The sequence below is a fragment of the Siphateles boraxobius genome, unplaced genomic scaffold (genome assembly GCF_051911475.1).
Source record: "Siphateles boraxobius isolate OS27281-9 unplaced genomic scaffold, OSU_SipBor_1 198, whole genome shotgun sequence".
Lineage (NCBI taxonomy): Eukaryota > Metazoa > Chordata > Actinopteri > Cypriniformes > Leuciscidae > Siphateles > Siphateles boraxobius.
In genome coordinates this window covers 1,222,501-1,242,590 of record NW_027508808.1, presented here as the reverse complement: position 1 = coordinate 1,242,590, position 20,090 = coordinate 1,222,501, and the positions used below count along the sequence as shown (strand labels likewise).

The 20,090-nt window shown below is 38.6% G+C and overlaps 1 protein-coding gene across 1 annotated transcript in view; it reads right to left on the bottom strand.

Moving 5' to 3' along the window:
* Positions 1-15,105: 15,105 nt before the first annotated feature.
* Positions 15,106-20,090, bottom strand: part of scamp5b (secretory carrier membrane protein 5b) — a 12,550-nt gene continuing 7,565 nt past the window's right edge. The window contains exon 7 of the mRNA XM_077235561.1: positions 15,106-15,691. Coding sequence (XP_077091676.1) covers positions 15,506-15,691 — 186 coding nt within the window. The 3' untranslated portion in view covers positions 15,106-15,505. The remainder of the gene's footprint in view (positions 15,692-20,090) is intronic.

The window sequence follows — 20,090 nt, the reverse complement described above, 5'->3', positions numbered from 1 at the left end:
TTTTCTAGAAGAAGTAGAAAGTCTTTTTGAGTTCAGACAAATGTAAAGTCAATTAAAGTGGTTGGGGAAAAAACAATTTCGCCACACACTCATCAAACTGTGGCACAGTGTTATGGGAAGTTTCCCATGTGCCATCTGTGTTTGTACAGAACATGTACTGTACTGAATGCCAGCGGTTTTGGTGTACCGAAGCAACATTTTGATTAAGAATTGGGCCTGAAATAAGAACTCTGTAACCTCAGAAGTGGAACAAAGATTCATAAGAGCACATCCACTACATCTCAGCATTTGTTTTAAAGTCTCCCTGTGGTGAAAATCAAGTTTTTAATGTTGTTTATATGTCTATGTGGTGTTTTTAATATGCTTTAAGACAAACCATGTGTAAATTCATAAGTCGACAGCATTGCTGAGTGTTTTCTCCTTAAAACTGCAGTGAACCAAAGACAGTCTCAAAAACACGGTTTGAAATCGCTGGTGTTTCTGACGTCACAAACTACCTTGTAACCAATCAGCGTTGTGTTTCCCATACAGTGCCGTAACTCACCGCTTCACTACTGTAGTACGATGCATTGTTGAAGAAATCAGCTAGCTAGTCACGACTGTTTCCCGAAACCGTATTGTCGCAAATTGGTCGTTCAACCACGTTAATAACGAGTAACAACTACTTTTAATGAATCTGTTTGAGATCGAATTAATGACATGACATCTGAGGACTATTTCTCATTTTTCTCAGTTATTTTGCTTTATTGAGTCCACATGTCATGCAAACTAGAGACTCTGCTTCTAACCACAGGTCGAGATCTGTCGTTCAAACACACAACTCTGCGATGCTGTTTGCGAATGTTCGTTAGAACGATGGTTTCGGGAAACACGGACTCGTTGAACTGATGATAACGACAGAACTTGCGACCATAGTTGGCTAACGATGCTTTTTGGGAAACACACCGCAGATCAACGTGCGATCGTCAACGAGTGGATCCCTGAGCTGAGTGAGTGGAGGCGGGGATCATTTGCATATTCATAGAACCGCATATACTAAATGAGGCAAGGGTGTCGAGTTACATTAAAGATATGTAAGGCATGAAGACGTTTTTTCCAGGAAAAATATGTCATTTTGGTGATACAAATTTTTTAAGGGATAAAATGATTGTCTACATGGGGACTTTAAAGATTAATCTGCACTTGTAAAAATCATTACAGTTAAATACAGTGAAGGTAACAAGAAAGTGCAGATAAACAATTAAGAACATTTCAAACCTCAAAATACACACACATGCAAACAAGCGACTACAGGGGGTAGCCAAGGGTTTGGCACATGATTTTTCCATCAGAAATTGATAATATACTTTTGGGTTGTATCAGCCTGCTTTGTTATATAACCTGAAAACCAATAAACATGTCATTTCTGGGAGAAAAGATAGTGATACCAAAGTTTACAAGAGGGACAGACCAGAACACAACGAGCCTTTGTTAAGCTTTTGGTAAACTGGAGAACGCTAGAATAATTTTATGTGATGTTGGCTTAGCAACAGAAGATTTTTCAGTTTGTTTTATTGGATTTTTTTCACCAGTTGTTACCCTTTTTAAGTTTCAAGTATATGTTTATATAGTTATTTTAGGGTTTAAAGCATTATGTTGTCATGTCAAGGAAATTAAGTGAATTCTTCGCACAAAAATCATATTAATACTCAAAAAAAAAATGTTCGTAATTTGTTTGTTTATTCTTGTTTTCCAGTACAAAGTCCATCTAAAACATTCATACAACACACATTGTTTATATCATGTGGCTGTACTCAGTTCAATTGAACCATCAACATATAAAAAGAATATATGTACATTTTAGATATTGTAAATAGAGGGAATTACAAAATACTAAACTGGTTCAAGTATTCATCTGACAAAATTATGTTAAAAAAAAACTACAGCTACAGGTTTTATTTTGCTATGCAAAAAAATACATAGAGAAATAAAGGTAAAAGGAAAAAATACATAATCAGTTATTAATATTTTGTGTGTTCATAATTTCTTTATAACAGACTGACTAAAAATTGCGTTGCCACAATTTGGCATGTTTCTTTGCGACATCAAAAATAAAACAATTTACTCCAAGCACAACTACGCAATATGCTTACAAAATCTTTAACACATTTTTAATAACATTTGAATGAAGCGTGAATATCTCAATTTTCATATCCCGCACATCACTTTTGGCCAATACTGTACATATATGAATAAATAAAAATAAAAAAAATAAATAAAAAGTATTACATTGATTTACTTCTATATTTAAAAAATCATTTTTTAATGTATTTTTTGTTTGTCTTGTTCTGTTTTTTTTCTCAAAACAGTGATTGTACTACCTTATTGCCATATGTTGCATAAATCATATTTTTATTTTGTTTCACTGATTGTGAACTCTGCAGTTTGTAGACGACATGCTTGTGTGTTTTCTGTGAGGAAATTTCACCAAATAAGAGAGGTAAGACCGAGTCACAGACCTATTAGTGAATTCCATTATCATGACATCAGATTAAAAACAGAGCCAGGAGCCATTTTCAGCAGCGCTCCAAGGAATACGTGTGGTTTAGTTTTAGAGTAAACACGTGCGCGACATGACTGCATAGCTTTCTTTCTGAGAACAATCATACGAGAAGAGAGAGAGAATATAATCATATAATAATCTAGCATTTCTGTGTACCTGTACAAACTCATTGTTTTCTGGATTTAGCTGACCAACAAACTGGTTTAAACCTAGGCTGGTCTAGTTTGCTGGTTTTTGAGGAGTTTTTGACCTTTTTCAGTAGGAATATGTAGAACATTTCAAGATAATGGAAATTACAGTCAATTTTTTTGTTGGAGTGCAGATGGATTCAAACACTGATGCAACAGCATGTAACGGTTCTTCCACTTAGTTATTCCCGTTATGAAGCTCATTATGACTCATTATGAGTAACATTTGTCAACTGGCCTGAACCCAATCTGATATCAGATTCTGAGTTCTTTTGGTTGCACTTTATTTTAAGGTGCCCCTGCAGTGAAATTACACAAATACGTTCTGCACTGTAAAAATATATATATATCTCTCAGAATATATATTGAGCAGAGAATAGGCCTACACTATTTCAGACATTCTACTTCAAAAGTTTATTTTAACAACAAAATTAATTAGAAATTGCTAGTAAATGCCCAACGCATTCTCATCCTTTGGCGTCATATGTGACGCCATATGACAAAACGGCGAAATACTACACACATGCTACCCTTTATCCTCAATATAACACGCACTGTGATGGGTAGGTTTAGGTGTGGGGTAGGGTCTGCGTCTCATATTCACGCTAAAGGATGCCAGTCAACTTTATGACGCCTTGGGTTCGCGTGTTATATTCACGCTAAAGGATGCCAGTCAACTTTATGACGCCTTGGGTTCGCGTTTTATATTCACGCTAAAGGGTGCCATGTGCGTAGTATTTCGCCGTTTTGTCATATGGCGTCACATATGCCGCCAAAGGATGAGAACGGGCTCAAATGCCATGTGTTTCAGATTTTTTTCCCCTATGTTTTTAATTAACAATGTGTTATATGTATTGAGGTTATGATTACTTACTTGTAATTATGCTTAATTTACTGTAATATCATAATGAGTACATTTAACATAAGTAACAAGGTCACTGTAAAATAAGTTTTCCATTTTGTTTATATGTACCACACATTTTTGCAATTTGATTCACATATTCGTTTCCAAGTGCATTACATGCATTCTGAACAAATCTTCAGCACATGTGCAGTCGCTGTGATTGTGCCAAATGCAACATGTTCCAGTTCCTGGATCAACATATTTTGAATAACATTCCTGTCTGAAATGTATTCTTAACCCTATCCCAACCCCTAAACCTAACCCTACCCATAATTTAGCCCTAAAATCAGAGCGAAATGAGAGGTGAATAACCCTGGTTTTAAGTCTAAACTTGACATAAACTGTAAACCTGTTCTTCAAATCTGATTGGTTGATCGGAATGTTGTTCCAGAGACAACAAAGATGTTGATCCAGAAACATGTTGCACTTGGTGAAATCAGGGTCTGCATCATATCGACCGCAAGCATGATTGCCATTTCTGCCTTGATGTCATATCTAAAAAGAAAGCATTTTAGCAAATATTTAGTACATTGACCATGTTTTAGGCTAATAATGTAAAACATAAATGTAAGCATACGCATCATTGCTCTGCACCTGTGCTCAAGGTATTTTTGAATCCAAAATAATCAGATTCAAGCATTTACATGCTTATATTTTTCCTGTTGATTGGAATATTTTTTAAGAGCTACATGACCAGTCTGATCAAAATTAATTCAGATCAGCTGTTTACATGAAGGCTTTTCAGTCCGAATGAGCCATCAATACGATAATAAACAGATTATTTTGGTGAATGTATATCTAGCGAAGCCAAATCCAATGGAGCGCTTGGTCTGCAGTTCAATATTTAATGGAGCATGACTCAGTCAGTGTGAGATGTTTGTGTAGTGTGGAAACACAAGTTTGCGTGAGACACGACAACAAGACGTCACGACGCGGCGGTCTCGGTGTCGACGTGATTTATCTCCAGACTCGAGCCGTTCTCCACCATTAAATCAAATGATTAACAACTCGGACTCAGTGGGAGATTATCTTGAACTGTTCGGATGTGAAGAGGGAGAGCGAGCGGCACGATAAATAATTCAACTATCACTTACGCTGAGAAACACAAGCGTGAAGATATTTCACTCCAGCCTCAGCGACCGGCTTGTTTGCTTTAATAATAATGGCTGGTTGCAAACGCGGAGGCCATTCGGCTGAACTAATGAACTCCTCATCATCTCTATTTATGTGTGCCATTACATCTGAAGGTCCCGGAATAAAGAAGGTGAGTTGTCTTGGCTCGCAGCGCTGCTTGGCAGTGATCGCCGGGAGTCCCACATCGGTCCTGTCCTCTGTGTCCTCCTTTGCTTTCCAACCTCAATTCTCAGTTACTTGCAAATGGCCCGTTCGAGGCAACCAGGGAGACCATATAGAGGGAACAATGTGGGAATAAATTCTCATTACAGAGATGCTGCTAAGACAGGGCAATATTGTTGCAGGGATACTAGTTTATAGACTCTCGGACAATTGGAACAAATGACCGGGAACGGGAGTTTACTGATTTGCTTATTTTACAGGTTCTTCGTCAGTAGCTTGTTAGTCATGAGGCTTTCAATACATAGATGCTGATGTGGCGCAAGGGTTTAAAACATTGATGACTTTGGGACTTTGTTTTTTTTAGAGATCCAGTCCAAATGTCTGTAGGATCTTTACCAATGCCTTTGTTTTTAATTCAACTGGCAAAGCAGGCAATTTTGTATATGAATGTTCAGTTCGGACTGTGCAACATTGACAGTGTTATTGAACTGAATTGAATAATGAGACTATTAGCTTTCTGTAGAGCTGCTTTATACAGCTGAAATGGAATTGGTTTCATAATTGATGAATTCTGCAACATTAACACTGTTATTTTCCTGTTTATTTCTGTGAAGCTGCTTTGACACAATCTGTGTTGTTTAAAGCACTCTATAAATAAATGTGACTTAACTTGACAATGACAAATACTTGAATGTCCAAAAAAGCCCTCAGTATCTCAAAACAAATAAATAAAATCAATGGAACACAAAGATTGATGGATTGATTGATTGATTGATTGATTGATTGATTGATTGATTGATTGATTGATTGATTGATTGATTGATTGATTGATTGATTGATTGATTGATTGATTGATTGATTGATTGATTGATTGATTGATTGATTGATCGATCGATCGATCGATTGATTGATTGATTGATTGATTGGTTGATTGGTTGGTTGATTGGTTGGTTAATTGATTTAACATTGGGGTTGCTGGGACTCAAAAATAAAGATAGTATTGGTTGATTGATTGATTGATTTATTGATTGATTGATTGGTTGGTTGGTTGATTGATTTAACATTTGGGTCGCTGGGACTCAAAAATAAAGAGTATTGATTGGTTGATTGATTTGATTGATTGACTGATTGGTTGGTTGGTTGGTTGGTTGGTTGGTTGGTTGGTTGATTGATTGATTGATTGGTTGGTTGATTGATTGATTGATTGATTGATTGATTGATTGATTGATTGGTTGGTTGGTTGGTTGATTGATTTAACATTGGTAACAGCTGGTACTCAAACATAAAGATAGTGAAGTTAATCATAAGGGTCAATAGGACTATATTATGTTGCTTAATAGCACATTGTGTTGTGAAATAGTAGGCATACACTGTAGTGTGTCAGTATCTTACAGGCATGATTATAATTCATAAACAATGAGTCCCATCATTAAAGAAAAAACAAAGAAATCTAAAAGTTAGCCAGAGGCTTCGGTTAAGGGTTTAAATAAAGTTTGGATTACAATATGTGTTTGCAGTTGTTTGCAAGGGTGTGATGAATTCTGTACACAAGTAGACAACATGAGACAAACAAAAGCCGATGTAATGCAAGATTACAAAGGGCAAACAGATTGTGTGTCCTCCAAACATGGATCTACCAGATGTCTTTTCAATGATTGTTAACAGTATTGGGGCACATGCAAAAATCAAACCAAGTTTTTGGTTGTATTATTTATATATATATATATATATATATATATATATATATATATAATGTAATGAAATTTTAGGAGTCGAATAAGTGTCCAAATAATTTTTGAGAGGCTCTGTTTATATTCATGAGCACAAATAAAGCAGTTCATGACCCAGAATCTGCAGTGAAGCATTTCTTAGGTTCACTTTATTCCATCGCAAAACAAATAATACGCTCACAAGATGTTTCCGTCTCAGAGTTCCTCTTTGACTTCTCTTTACTTTCAGCTAGCAGCACTGTCAGATCAAGAGTGTGTTGATCATAAAGTCAAGAGACAGAGGGCATTAGAGAAATTTCTACGTGGCATGTGTCTGCACACAGTCTTCTGGGTGTGATAGAGAGAGTTTGTAAAACACGAGGACACAGCTCTTTCACCCTTGAGTGGGAGAACATAAAGCTCCTCTGTTCACTGGACTCCGGGCTGGAGAAGTGACTCCTGTGTTCCCCTTCACAACTACTGACCCTTCACACTCCGATCACGACCTAAAATATATTTACCCGCTTTGAATGCCCCATTATGTTCCTCGTGATAATGTTTATTACAATATTGATCAGGTTAGAGGGCCTCTGGGCTGCTTCTGGCTGTTGATTTTGGGATGGAAACGCAAAACATGGAACAGGGACACATTATCAGAAGTTCTGAACTAATGTTCTTCCAACAACGTTAATAGAACGTTCGTTTACATTTCAGGACTTTAATAATGTTCTCAAAACGTCAGCACAAAAACATTTATGCATCATTCATGGAATATTTTTCTAAACGTTTTTGTTGAAACAAGTGTTTCTACTTGTTTTAGAATGTGTTTTAGAATGTTCAGAGAACATTCACATGTAACGTTCCCATAATGTTTGAAGATGATAAAAGGGAATGTTCCCTTAATGTCCGTAGAACCAGAAAAAAGGAAGAAAAAAAAATGTTTTAAAAGATTTAAAAAATTGGACATTTTAAATTTTCAGAGAACATACTCCAATAGATCAGTCAGTAATTTTTTACACTTTAGGTCAAAGTCATGAATTGGATTCCCCATGATAATAAAACATATAGCTAGATGGTTACAGCTGTTAATGAGTATTGTTTTATAATACAGCTCTTGGTACACTTCTTTCAGTTCCCTGATAGCATTACTACAGTTGGCAAGTGAAAACAATTTTCATAACTTAATGGAAACATTAGCCAAACGTTTTTAGAAGATAATTTTGTTAGCTGATAAAGCAAGCTGTTGTCTCTCACACTTACCATGGTGACCCGAATCTTAAACCAGACAGATGAAGTCACGTCCCAGCCATCATTACTTTATCATGCCTTCACGCAGGCCAAGAATACTGAACAGAGTGCCTATAACTTTCTGAAAGGGTCAAGAAACCCAAGGAACAGGTTGTGTCTTTTTTAAGTTTATAATAAAGTACACTGCATCCCACAATGAATGAGACCCATAAGCCCTTGTGCTCATTAATTATGGATGTTTGGGCACAGAATGAATACCTGGCTAGGGATGGACTGAGACTCAGAATCAGCCTGGAAACTTCCCTTGTGAAAAAGAAGTGCACTGTTGAATGTGTGCTTTTAGTGTACTTCAAATCTTACAGGAATATTGGTTACACTTTATTTTAAGGTGTCCTTGTTACAGTGTAATTGTGCATTTGGGTTAGGATTGGGGTTTGGTTTAGGGTTAATTGCATGTAATTATGCATATATATATATATATATATATATATATATATATATATATATATAATATATGTATGTGTGTGTGTGTGTGTGTGTGTGTGTGTGTGTGTGTGTGTGTGTGTGTGTGTGTGTGTGTGTGTGTGTGTGTGTGTGTGTGTGTGTGTAACATGCATAACAAGGACACTGTAAAATAAAGTGTTACCGGGATATATAAAAAAAGAAAAAGTAAAGGTACTTAAAGGTACTTGAGAGAGAGAGAGAGAGAGAGTACACTTTTATAACTGTTTCTTACCATACTGTGCACACATACACACACATATATAGATATACTATACTTTAGTATTTTCTTCTCTATTGTGCCGTATATCTGAGTGAAACTTCTGGAACAAGATAAAATGTGGGCGGGGCTTGATTTTGTCTGTGGGCAATGGATTGGATGGTTGTGGTTTGCTATTGGCTGATCTCATGTGAGTGACAGGTTGCCCCGCCCACATCATCAGAGAAGAGAAGTGATGATGTGCATAGATAAATCAATTGTAATAAACACTGTAGCAACTGTAGTAATTCTGCCAGGCAAACACAAACAGTTATAAGTGCACAAAGTGCTGTATTATAAAACAGTGATGTCATTTACAGTAATAGAGCTGTAAACATTTATACGGTGACATCAACACAGCTAACAAAAAATATGCCCTAAAACCATTTAGCCAACATTCCCTTTAAGTCATGAAAAGGTTATTTCTGTGTGTTCTCCAATAAACTTTTTTTTTTTTGATTATGCCAACATGAAGGAAACAGTCCATTTCATCATTCTTCAAACATAATGAGAACGTTGCTTTCGAATGTTCTCTGAAAGTTCTGAAACAAGTAAAAATGTTAGAAGAACGTTCAACTATAACGTTTCAGAGAAAAGGTTCCATGATAGATGACATGATAACGTTTTGAGAACTTTATTAAAGCCCAGATAACTTTGAATCAACGTTCTATTAAAGTAACTGGAATAAGTTTTCTCAGAAGAGCGTTCCCTGTTAGCTGTGCATACAGTAACTTAACTTGAACCCTGTTCAGAATGACTTCATTTCCGTATAATGCGAGTGCTGCAGAGGAACAGATGTTGCGCAGTGAGAATCACAGATTCAGAGAGAAACCCTAAGGCAGATCATACTGTAATTTTCCATCTGCACAACAGGAATTTCCACCTCATGATCAGAGCTGGGTTTATAAAGGACACACACCGCTTGCTGAGTCGCAATACTGATACAGTTCATATGAATTTAAACATTTATTGTTTGTCTTTAAGTCTCTGAACGGGTTGGCACCAGAATACCTGGAGACATTAGCAGTGTTTGGGGTAACTTATTACAAGTAACTTGAGTTACGTAATCAGATTACTTTTTCAAGTAACTAGTAAATGAACGCATTACTTTTTCAATTTACAACAAAATATCTGAGTTACTTTTTCAAATAAGTAACGCTAGTTACTTTTTCACATTTATTGACTGACAGCTCTCCTGTCCCCATGTTGAGAGAAATAAAGTGAGGTGTTGTGTGCATTTGCATTGAACATGCATTTACTCATCTCACTTGCACAAAAACATTCAGTATTCCTCAAAATGAATAAAAACAGTCAAATGCAATCTGAGAATTTTGTGCAAAAAGTTTTATAATTAACTATGTTAAATTACACAAATATACTTTATGTATTTAATCTCACTTTATTAACCAATGTCTTTGCTGCTGACCTACAATGATCTAATTCAACCATACTAATAAGCAAAAATGACTTTAGATTAGGTTTAGAAATAAGAGTGTTGAACTTCCTTCTCCTGTATCCTATTGTTATTTAATCAAGAACAGCAGCAGCTGAAAGGTTTGTTTGAGCGGCGCCCTCTACTGTACAGTAGTAAATATGCATTTCCTTCAGCCTTAGGCTTATTCATTTAACTTTTGATGTGAAAGGGCCTTAACAATTGGCAAAAATAGATTGTTTTAGCTGTTATTAAAAAACAAACAAACAAGCCCATGCAGGTGAGAAAAAGTAACGCAAAAGTAATGTAACGCATTACGTTCCATAACAAGTAACTAAGTAACGTACTTAGTTACTTTTTTGGGGAGTAACGCAATATTGTAATGCATTACTTTTAAAAGTAACTTTCCCCAACACTGGACATTAGTGAACTGGCCCTCCTCTGAGGCCCCTGAGATCCTCTGATACGTTTCTCTCAGTGGTTCCCACATCCGGATTAAAACTCAAAGCGGATCGTGCTTTTTCAGTTGCCGCCCAAAAACGTTGGAATTTATTGCTTTTTTGTATTAAATCTGCTCAGTTTTTAAATCTTTGCTTAAAGCTCATTTATTAACGACGGCTTTCAATTACCCGGGTTATGAATTCTTAGGTGTGTGGTTGTTTTATGTCGTTTCCTTGTTGTATGTTTGTCTTATTATTATTGATGTATCGCATTTTAGGCAAACTTATTTGTATTGAAAATGAAACTATAAAAATAAAATGTACAATATTTGATCTCACTGTACTCAGGCAACTAAAAGAAGTGTATCAAGAGCTGTATTATTAAAGGTAAAACAATACTGTCATTTACAGCTGTAACCATCAAGCTATATGTTTTATTATCATGAGGAATCCAATCCATGACCTTGACCTTGACCTTGACCTTGACCTTGCTTAAGTCATATACCGGCACTAAAACATCAGTAACACACTGTACCTTCACAAGCCCACGTGACGTCTGATACGATATAATAGACAGTCAGTGATATAAAGAACATATGCTTCACTGTGATGGTGCTGAATTTATTGGTTATACTCCATAAAACAATTTGATTTAAGCTGGAAGCTGGAAGATATGCTCATCTTCATAATTCATACTGGGAGTTTTATTATATGTCGCCTCTGTGTAAGTGCAAATCGAGTGTGTAAAGCAGAGGACGTCAGTGATGTTTATAACAGGAGACTCTCTAAGGTGAAAGATCCCATCATTACTCTACGAATGGTGTGAGAATCGTCTTCAGGAATGTAATCTGGGATCAGACACGTGTTCGGTGGAGGAAAGTGTGTCTGTTTAAATTTGTGCCTAACTGAGAATCAAGTTATTAGCCTGACAAACTAGTGTTGCTGTCCGATTGTGATCTGCAAGTCAGTGCAAAATCCCAGTCTGGAAAAATCTCATCCCAGAACAACACTGCGCTCTGCTGGAAGAAACACTTCATACATTCATTCATGAAGCCCAAAGAGGAAACAAGTGTACTTGTGTTTAATGTTTCATTCTAGATGCTAACTCATTACAGTCAAGAATCTGTAACACTGGTTTTAGTAACATTTTACAATAAGGTTTATTCGTTAACATAATAAGGTTTATTATCATTTTATTTTGCTGGATTCTTTGATTAATAGAGACTTCAAAAGAACAGCATTTATTTGAAATAGTGGTGACACTTTACAATAAGGTTTAATCGTTAACATGAATGTATTGACTAACATGAACTAACAATGAGCAATACATTTGTTACAGTGTTTATTAATCTTTCTTAATGTTAGTTAATAAAAATACAGCTGTTCATTGTTTGTTCATGTTAGTTCACTATTTTTGGTGCAAATCAACTGAACGCCTGTGACAGCGAAATGTGTAGTTGTAGAGAATAGCCACACGTGTGTATCAGTAAATTTGAAGTCACAGAGAGAAAAGTTTTTAGTTGAATGTTTTAATGTTTAAAAACTCATGAATATTCATGTAGGCCCCGCCCACTGCCTCTGCACAACTCACGTTTCACATATATCAGTGGTGAAAAAGAGAGAGCGAGCGAATCTTGTCACCTGAGAGCGAAAAACAGTGTTTGAGATTCGTCGCAGCAGATTCAAGCAGCTGTTGTTCTGTGCTTGTGTTTGTGCTAGAAAAAAAAACACAAGACATTTGTGAGAAAATATTTTACAAGTGTGCAACTCTCATCGGATGAATTCACATACTGATTTGCGTATAAGCAAAATTTTGCATTTTTTCATGCCGGTGTGTAAATGCGTTTTGCACCATATTCACTGCAGCAACTGTAGCAAAAATATGAGCATACGAGTTTCTTAATTTGTGATTTGTAGAATAGGATTTGTGCACCTGCAATGAAGAATTTGAGAAGGTGTAACTGTTGTGTTGTGTTTGTGGAAGAGAGAAAAGTCTACTCTTAAAACTCTTAAAACATTTCTCTCTGTGACTTGAAATTTACTGGCTATTCTCTACAACTACACATTTCAATGTCACAGGCGTTCAGTTGATTTGCACCAAATACACCTTCATAGTTCACGGTGTATTTAATAATGTTAACAAATACAACCTTTGATTTCAATAACGTATTAGTAAATGTTGTAATTAATATTAACTAAGATTAATAAATGCTGAAGAAGTATTGTTCATTGTTCATGTTAACTAAGGTAGCTAACTAAAGTTAACTAATGAACCATATTGTAAAGTGTTAGCCTAGTTGTATATCACATGGAAACTTAGTCTAAAATGTCTTTGAAAATAGTAAAGATTTACACAATTCCCTTTTTATTAATATATTAAAGGAATCTGCGGCTCTGAATTCTTCAATAAATGTAATGCATTTATACTCACAAAGTGACAAAACAAACAGGCCCCTCAGTTGAACTCAATATTTTCTACACATTATACATACAGTATATCTGAAATTAAAACAAAATAAGTCAAATGTTATTAATTGATAGAGCAACCTCTCTATATATTACATTATTATAATAATACACTCATATTACACTCACTTGAGCAGTTTCTATCAGATTAACTAATTTAGAATAACTAGAAAAATGTATATTCACTACAATTTTTTTAAAATAATTTCATAGACTGTGCTCACAAACAACACAATTTCTAGCTGAATTAATATTTTAGCAATATTAATATTTACTTAATTTCCAGGATGTATATATTCACTAACATTCCCTTGTATGTTTTATATATTGTATTAAAATTTTACACAATTTAAAAATGTCCTGATATTTCCAACTTTTCCCTGATTGCAAATCTCATCAAATCTGCATACATTCATTCCTAATTTAATACAGTCACATAACAGCAAAAATAGGCTAAAATATAGGCTACACAAAACTCAGACACACAAACATTTAAATTAAAAAACGATTTCGAAAAAATTCGTTCCACCTCATATTTCATCTACATCACGTCATGGTCAGCTGAGGGCTGGTGTGTGTTTCCGTACAACGGCGTAACTCACTGATTAACTATTATAGTCGCTGCATTGTTGAAGAAATCAACTCCAAACCCGATCTCACGGCAATTCGTATGAATTTTACGAGGTAGCTAATTCGTACGAATTCATATGATTTTTGCTAAATCGTACATATTTTTAGAGTTGACAAATTTGTATGAATATGTATGAATGATCTACCCGTGACCCCGCCCCTAAACCTACCCGTGACCACACCCGTAACCCAAACCGTGACCCCGCCCCTAAACCTACCCATAACCCCACTCTTAAACCTACCTGTGACCCCGCCCCTAAACCAACCCGTGACCACGCCCCTAACCCAACCCGTGACCCCGCTCCTAAACCTATCGTGACCCCGCCCCTAAACCTACCCGTGACCCCGCCCCTTAACCGACCTGTGACCACGCCCCTAACCCAACCCGTGACCCCGCCCCTAAACCTATCCGTGACCCCTCCCCTAAACCTACCCTTGACCACGCCCCTAACCCAACCCGTGACCCCGCCCCTAAACCTACCCATGACCCCGCTCCTAAACCTATCGTGACCCCGCCCCTAAACCTCCCCGTGACCCCGCTCCTAAACCTATCCGTGACCCCGCCCCTAAACCTACCCGTGACCCCGCCCCTAACCTACCCATGAACCCGCCCCTAAACCTACCCGTGACCCCGCCCCTAAACCTACCCGTGACCCCGCCCCTAAACCTACCCATCAAGTGGGTTTAGACAAATCGAGTGAGGTTGTATGAATTTGCAAAAATTAGTCACCTTTTAACCACTCGCACAAATTCGTATGAATTGGTTGTGAGATAGCATTGGCTAGTCACGATTGTTTCCCGAAACGTATTGTCGCAAATTGTAATGATGTCACGCAGGTGTTGGAGTAATAACTACTTTTAATGAATCTGTTTGAGATCAAATTAATGCTAGATGTTTAGCTATAAATCTTTCTAATTGTTCTCAGTTATTTTGCATTATTTCCAGATTCAATCATAGGCTCGTTCTCACACACGTTCACACATGCGCACTCTTCCAAAAACTACGCTTTAAATCTCTTGACAAACTAAAATACGTAAATGACATTTGTATGTATTCTAAAAAAAAGATACAGATTATAATTCATGTCAGTTTGCTTATTTGGCTCAAGATCGAGATTTATTGAGTCCACATGTCATGTAAACTAGAGACTCTGCTTCTAACCACAGGTCGAGATCTGTCGTTCAAACACACAACTCTGCGATGCTGTTTGCGAATGTTCGTTGGAACGATGGTTTCTGGAAACACCGACTCGTTGAACTGATGATAACAACAGAACTTGCGACCACAGTTGGTTTAAAGGTGCAGTCTGTAAGATTGACAGCTAGTGGTGGAAATAGGTACTGCAGTCCAAATTCAAAATATCGGAGATCGTTGTTTCCCCCGCCTCCTCAGACTCGATGCTCACACGGGTTGCCAGATTGAGAACAGGCAACAGGAACAAGCGCAATTGACAATGAAATCCGAGGAGACACACACACACAGATTATATGCTCTCATTCATAGAGATTTTTAGATACAGAGGTTGTGTAGAATCTGCAATCTCTGACCCAGTTTGTTTGCTGGCTGCAATACGCTGTGTTTCCCCCCACCTGGCAACCCAGGGTGTCAAAATACTATTGGCTAAACTGGCAGTGGGCGGAGTCACACAGAGCAAAACAAAAACCGACTGACATCATGAAACGTGTATAATAATAAGTGAAATAACTGGCTGTAGAAGTGTTTTTCAGAGAAATGTGTATGTGAACACAGCATGTTTCCTAAATATCTGCAAACATATTATGGTATTTGTATGCTTTAGTAGAGTGAAAAAGTGACATATTCAGCACCTTTAACAATGCTTTTGGGAAACACACCCCTGCTCTACTGATGACTGGTTGTGTGTTGGTGTTTCACATGGTGTTGTCGTAGGAGGGTGTGGAGTACTGTGGGGTCTGCGGGGTCTGAGGGCCCTGTAAGGACCCCAGGGCTGCCTGCTGCGCTGCCTGCTGGACGTGAGGGTTTTTCCAGGCGCCGGAGACCCACTCCTCCTGCGCTTTACTCATGCTCCCGCCACTGCCGCGGTAGAAGTTATGCACCTGCCAATGGAATGGAATAAAACAATTAAAAAGGTTACTGTGACTTTTTTTATCCCACAATTAATAAAAAAAAAAAAATTTGATATGTGAACTTGCAGTTGCGAGATAAAAAACTGAGAAGAAAAAGTCTGAATTGTGCGATTAAAAAGTTGAAATTATATATATATATATTTTTTATTACATGATGGAAACAAAAAAAAATGTGAGATGTAAAAAAAATATGAGAAAAAGTTAGTATTGTGGAATGTAAACTCAGAATTCAGTGAAAAAAGTCTTAGAATTTACGCGAGGGTGGAAAATTTCAGAATTGTGAGGTATAAGAAAATTGAGTAAAAAAGTCAGGATTAAGAGGAAAAAAGTAAGAATTGAAAGGGGAAAAGGCAGAATTAAGAGACAAAAAAGTAAAAATTGTAAAAATTGAGATAGAAAAAAATCAGAATTTAGAGGAAAAAGTCAGAATTGTGAGATATACAAAAAATTTAGAAAAAAAGTCAAAATTGTGAGGTGTAAAAAAAATTTTTAGAAAAAAAAGAATTGCGAGAGGATTGCGAGATATATATAAAAAAGTCAGTATTATGAGATCAAAAATCGCAATTATTTTTTTATTTTGTATTACGTGGCGGACACAAGCTTCCATGATGTGTAGGTCGATTATTAATATCTTGGGCTTGACTGAGACCTGGATCCGTCCAGAAGACTCAGCAACCCCTGCTGCTCTCTCTAACAACTTCTCTTTCTCTCACACCCCTCGCCAGTCTGGTAGGGGTGGGGGGACTGGTATTCTCATTTCTAACAATTGGAAATACTCAACTCTCTCCTCTCTATGCAATAACAACTCATTTGAATATCACGCTATTACACTTACAACTCCCTTTAAGATCGAGATTGTAGTCATTTATCGCCCCCCAGGTCAACTGGGAAGCTTTGTTGAGGAGCTGGATGTGCTGCTGTCCTCCTTCCCTGAGCACTCCACTTGTAGTCTTTGGCGATTTCAACATTCATCTAGAGAAGCCGTATGCTACAGATTTCATCTCTCTCCTAGCCTCATTCGATCTCAATCGGCTCATCACCACAGGTACTCACAAGTCAGGCAACCAACTGGACCTGGTCTACACACGCAACTGCATCACAGACAACATTTTGGTGAAACCTCTCCATGTTTCAGATCATTTCCTCATTACTTTCAATCTACAACTCACTATCCACACTCCACCAACTACCCTACCAGTTACCTTCAGACGAAACCTGCGCTCACTTTCTCCCTCCCGTCTTTCCTCTGCTGTGTCATCTTCTCTTCCCTCACCCTCACAATTCTCATCTCTAGATGTGAATACCGCAACGGATACTTTATGCTCCACATTAACTTCTTCTTTAGAAACTATCTGCCCTCTCTCCTCCAGGCCAGCACGCGCTACCCCCTCTAACCCCGTGTTATCTGAGGTTCTTCGGGAACACCGGACTAAACTCAGGGCAATGGAGAGGAAATGGCGCAAATCAAAAGATACATCTGACCTGAGTATGTACCAATCTCTGCTCTCTTCCTTTTCTGCTGATGTTCACGCCACAAAATCTTCATATTTCCATAACAAGATCAACTCCGCCTCTAACACACGAACACTTTTCAAGACATTCAACTCTCTCCTCTGTCCACCTCCACCACCACCCACCTCCTCGCTAACTGCTGATGATTTTGCTAACTTCTTCACTAACAAAACAACAACCATTAGCAGTCAGTTCTCTCCTCCACACACACAGGAACCTAGTCCAACCTCTCCCACAGCCAATAACCTTCTCTCCTCCTTCTCTCCTCTAACCGAGGAAGAAGTATCTAAACTTCTCCTCTCCAGTCATCCTACCACCTGCCCTCTAGACCCCATCCCCTCACACCTTCTTCAAGCCATCTCTCCCACACTTCTACCAGCACTCACACACATCATCAACTCATCCCTCCATACTGGCATTTTTCCTACAGCATTTAAGCAGGCTCGGGTAACCCCACTGCTTAAAAAAACAACTTTAAACACATCACTTCTAGAGAATTACAGACCTGTCTCTCTCCTACCTTTCATTGCAAAAACACTTGAACGAGTTGCTTTCAACCAAGTATCATCTTTCCTGTCTCTGAATAACCAGCTGGATGTTAACCAATCTGGCTTCAAGAAAGGGCATTCGACCGAGACCGCATTACTTTCAGTCACAGAAGCCCTGCGGAACGCCAAAGCTGCTTCCAAATCATCAGTTCTCATTCTCCTAGACCTGTCTGCTGCCTTCGACACTGTGAATCATCAGATCCTTCTGTCCACCCTCTCATCACTGGGCATCACTGGATCTTCCCTCCACTGGTTTGAGTCCTATCTCACAGGTAGGTCATTCAGGGTCGCATGGAGAGGCGAGGTATCCAAAGCACATCGACTGACCACAGGGGTTCCCCAGGGGTCAGTCCTTGGACCCCTCCTCTTCTCCATTTACACCACATCACTGGGACCCATCATACAGGCACATGGTTTCTCTTACCATTGCTATGCTGATGACACCCAGCTCTACCTCTCATTTCAACCAGACGATCCCACAGTAGCTGCATGTATCTCTAGCTGTCTGGCGGACATCTCGGCATGGATGAAGGAACATCACCTGCAGCTCAATCTGGCAAAGACTGTGCTTCTCGTTCTCCCTGCCAATCCGTCTCTACAGCACGACTTCACTATCCAGTTAGACTCATCCTCAATCACCCCATCAAGGTCAGTCAGAAATCTTGGAGTAATCTTTGATGACCAGCTAACCTTCACAGACCACATTTCAAAGACAGCTCGATCATGCAGGTTTGCAATGCACAACATCAGGAAGATCAGGCCTTTCCTAACTGAGCATGCAACACAACTTCTTGTCCAGGCCCTGGTTATTTCTAGGCTTGATTACTGCAATGCTCTTCTAGCTGGTCTTCCATCATGTGCAACTAAACCCTTACAATTGATCCAGAATGCTGCTGCTCGTCTTGTCTTCAACGAGCCCAAAAGGGCCCACGTCACTCCGCTGTTCATCTCCCTGCATTGGCTACCACTCGCTGCTCGAATCAAGTTCAAGGCGCTGACACTTGCTTACAGATTGTCCACCGGCTCAGCTCCCTCCTACTTTCACTCGCTCCTACGGGTCTACATCCCTACCAGAAGCCTACGATCGGCCAAGGAGTGACGGCTCGTGGTGCCTTCACAGCGAGGCACAAAATCACTGGCCAGAACATTCTCATTCACGGTTCCATGCTGGTGGAATGACCTACCCACCCTCGTCCGTAATGCAGAATCCCTGACAGCATTCAAAAGACAACTGAAAACTCATCTCTTCCGTGAGCACTTAACATAAAAAAAAAAATAAATAAATAAATAAATAAAAAACTTTTTCTTGAAATCTTCGCTTGTCTGGTTTATGCTACTCTGAGCAATGTTTGAACTTTGTATTCTGAGCACTTTTTGCGTTGTTTTTGCCTCTCCACGATGACTCGCTTGGTTTAATCCTCAAATGTAAGTCGCTTTGGATAAAAGCGTCTGCTAAATGACTAAATGTAAAAATGTAAAATGTTATCACCAATTTTTTCTGGCTTCTGATTGTCTGATTTTTCAGACACAAATCCTAAGGTAAATAACAGATTTACTCTCGCAACTAATTAACAAGCACTACATGCTCCAGCCTCACACTTAATGACACATCACACGACAGACACACACCCATCCCAAGACTCGCACACACACGTCAGCTACACAAGCTGACACTGGCACACAGACGAGAGGACAGGCAATGAGCCGCACAGTGTGTGTGTGCTGAGATACAGTGTGTGTGTGCTGAGATACAGTGTGTGTGTGCTGAGATACAGTGTGTGTGTGCTGAGATACAGTGTGTGTGCACTGAGATACAGTGTGTGTGCTGAGACACAGTGTGTGTGTGCTGAGATACAGTGTGTGTGCTGAGATACAGTGTGTGTGTGCTGAGATACAGTGTGTGTATGCTGAGATACAGTGTGTGTGCTGAGATATAGTGTGTGTGTGCTGAGATACAGTGTGTGTGCTGAGATACAGTGTGTGTGTGTGTGTGTGTGCTGAGATACAGTGTGTGTGTGCTGAGATACAGTGTGTGTGTGCTGAGATACAGTGTGTGTGTGTGTATGTGTGTGCGCTGAGAAACAGTGCGTGTGTGCTGAGATACAGTGTGTGTGTGTTTGTGCTGAGATACAGTGTGTGTGTGCTGAGATACAGTGTGTGTGTTTGTGCTGAGATACAGTGTGTGTGTGTGCTGAGATACAGTGTGTGTGTGTGTGTGTTCTGAGATACAGTGTGTGTGTGCTGAGATACAGTGTGTGTGTGTGTGTGTGCTGAGATACAGTGTGTGTGCTGAGATACAGTGTGTGTGT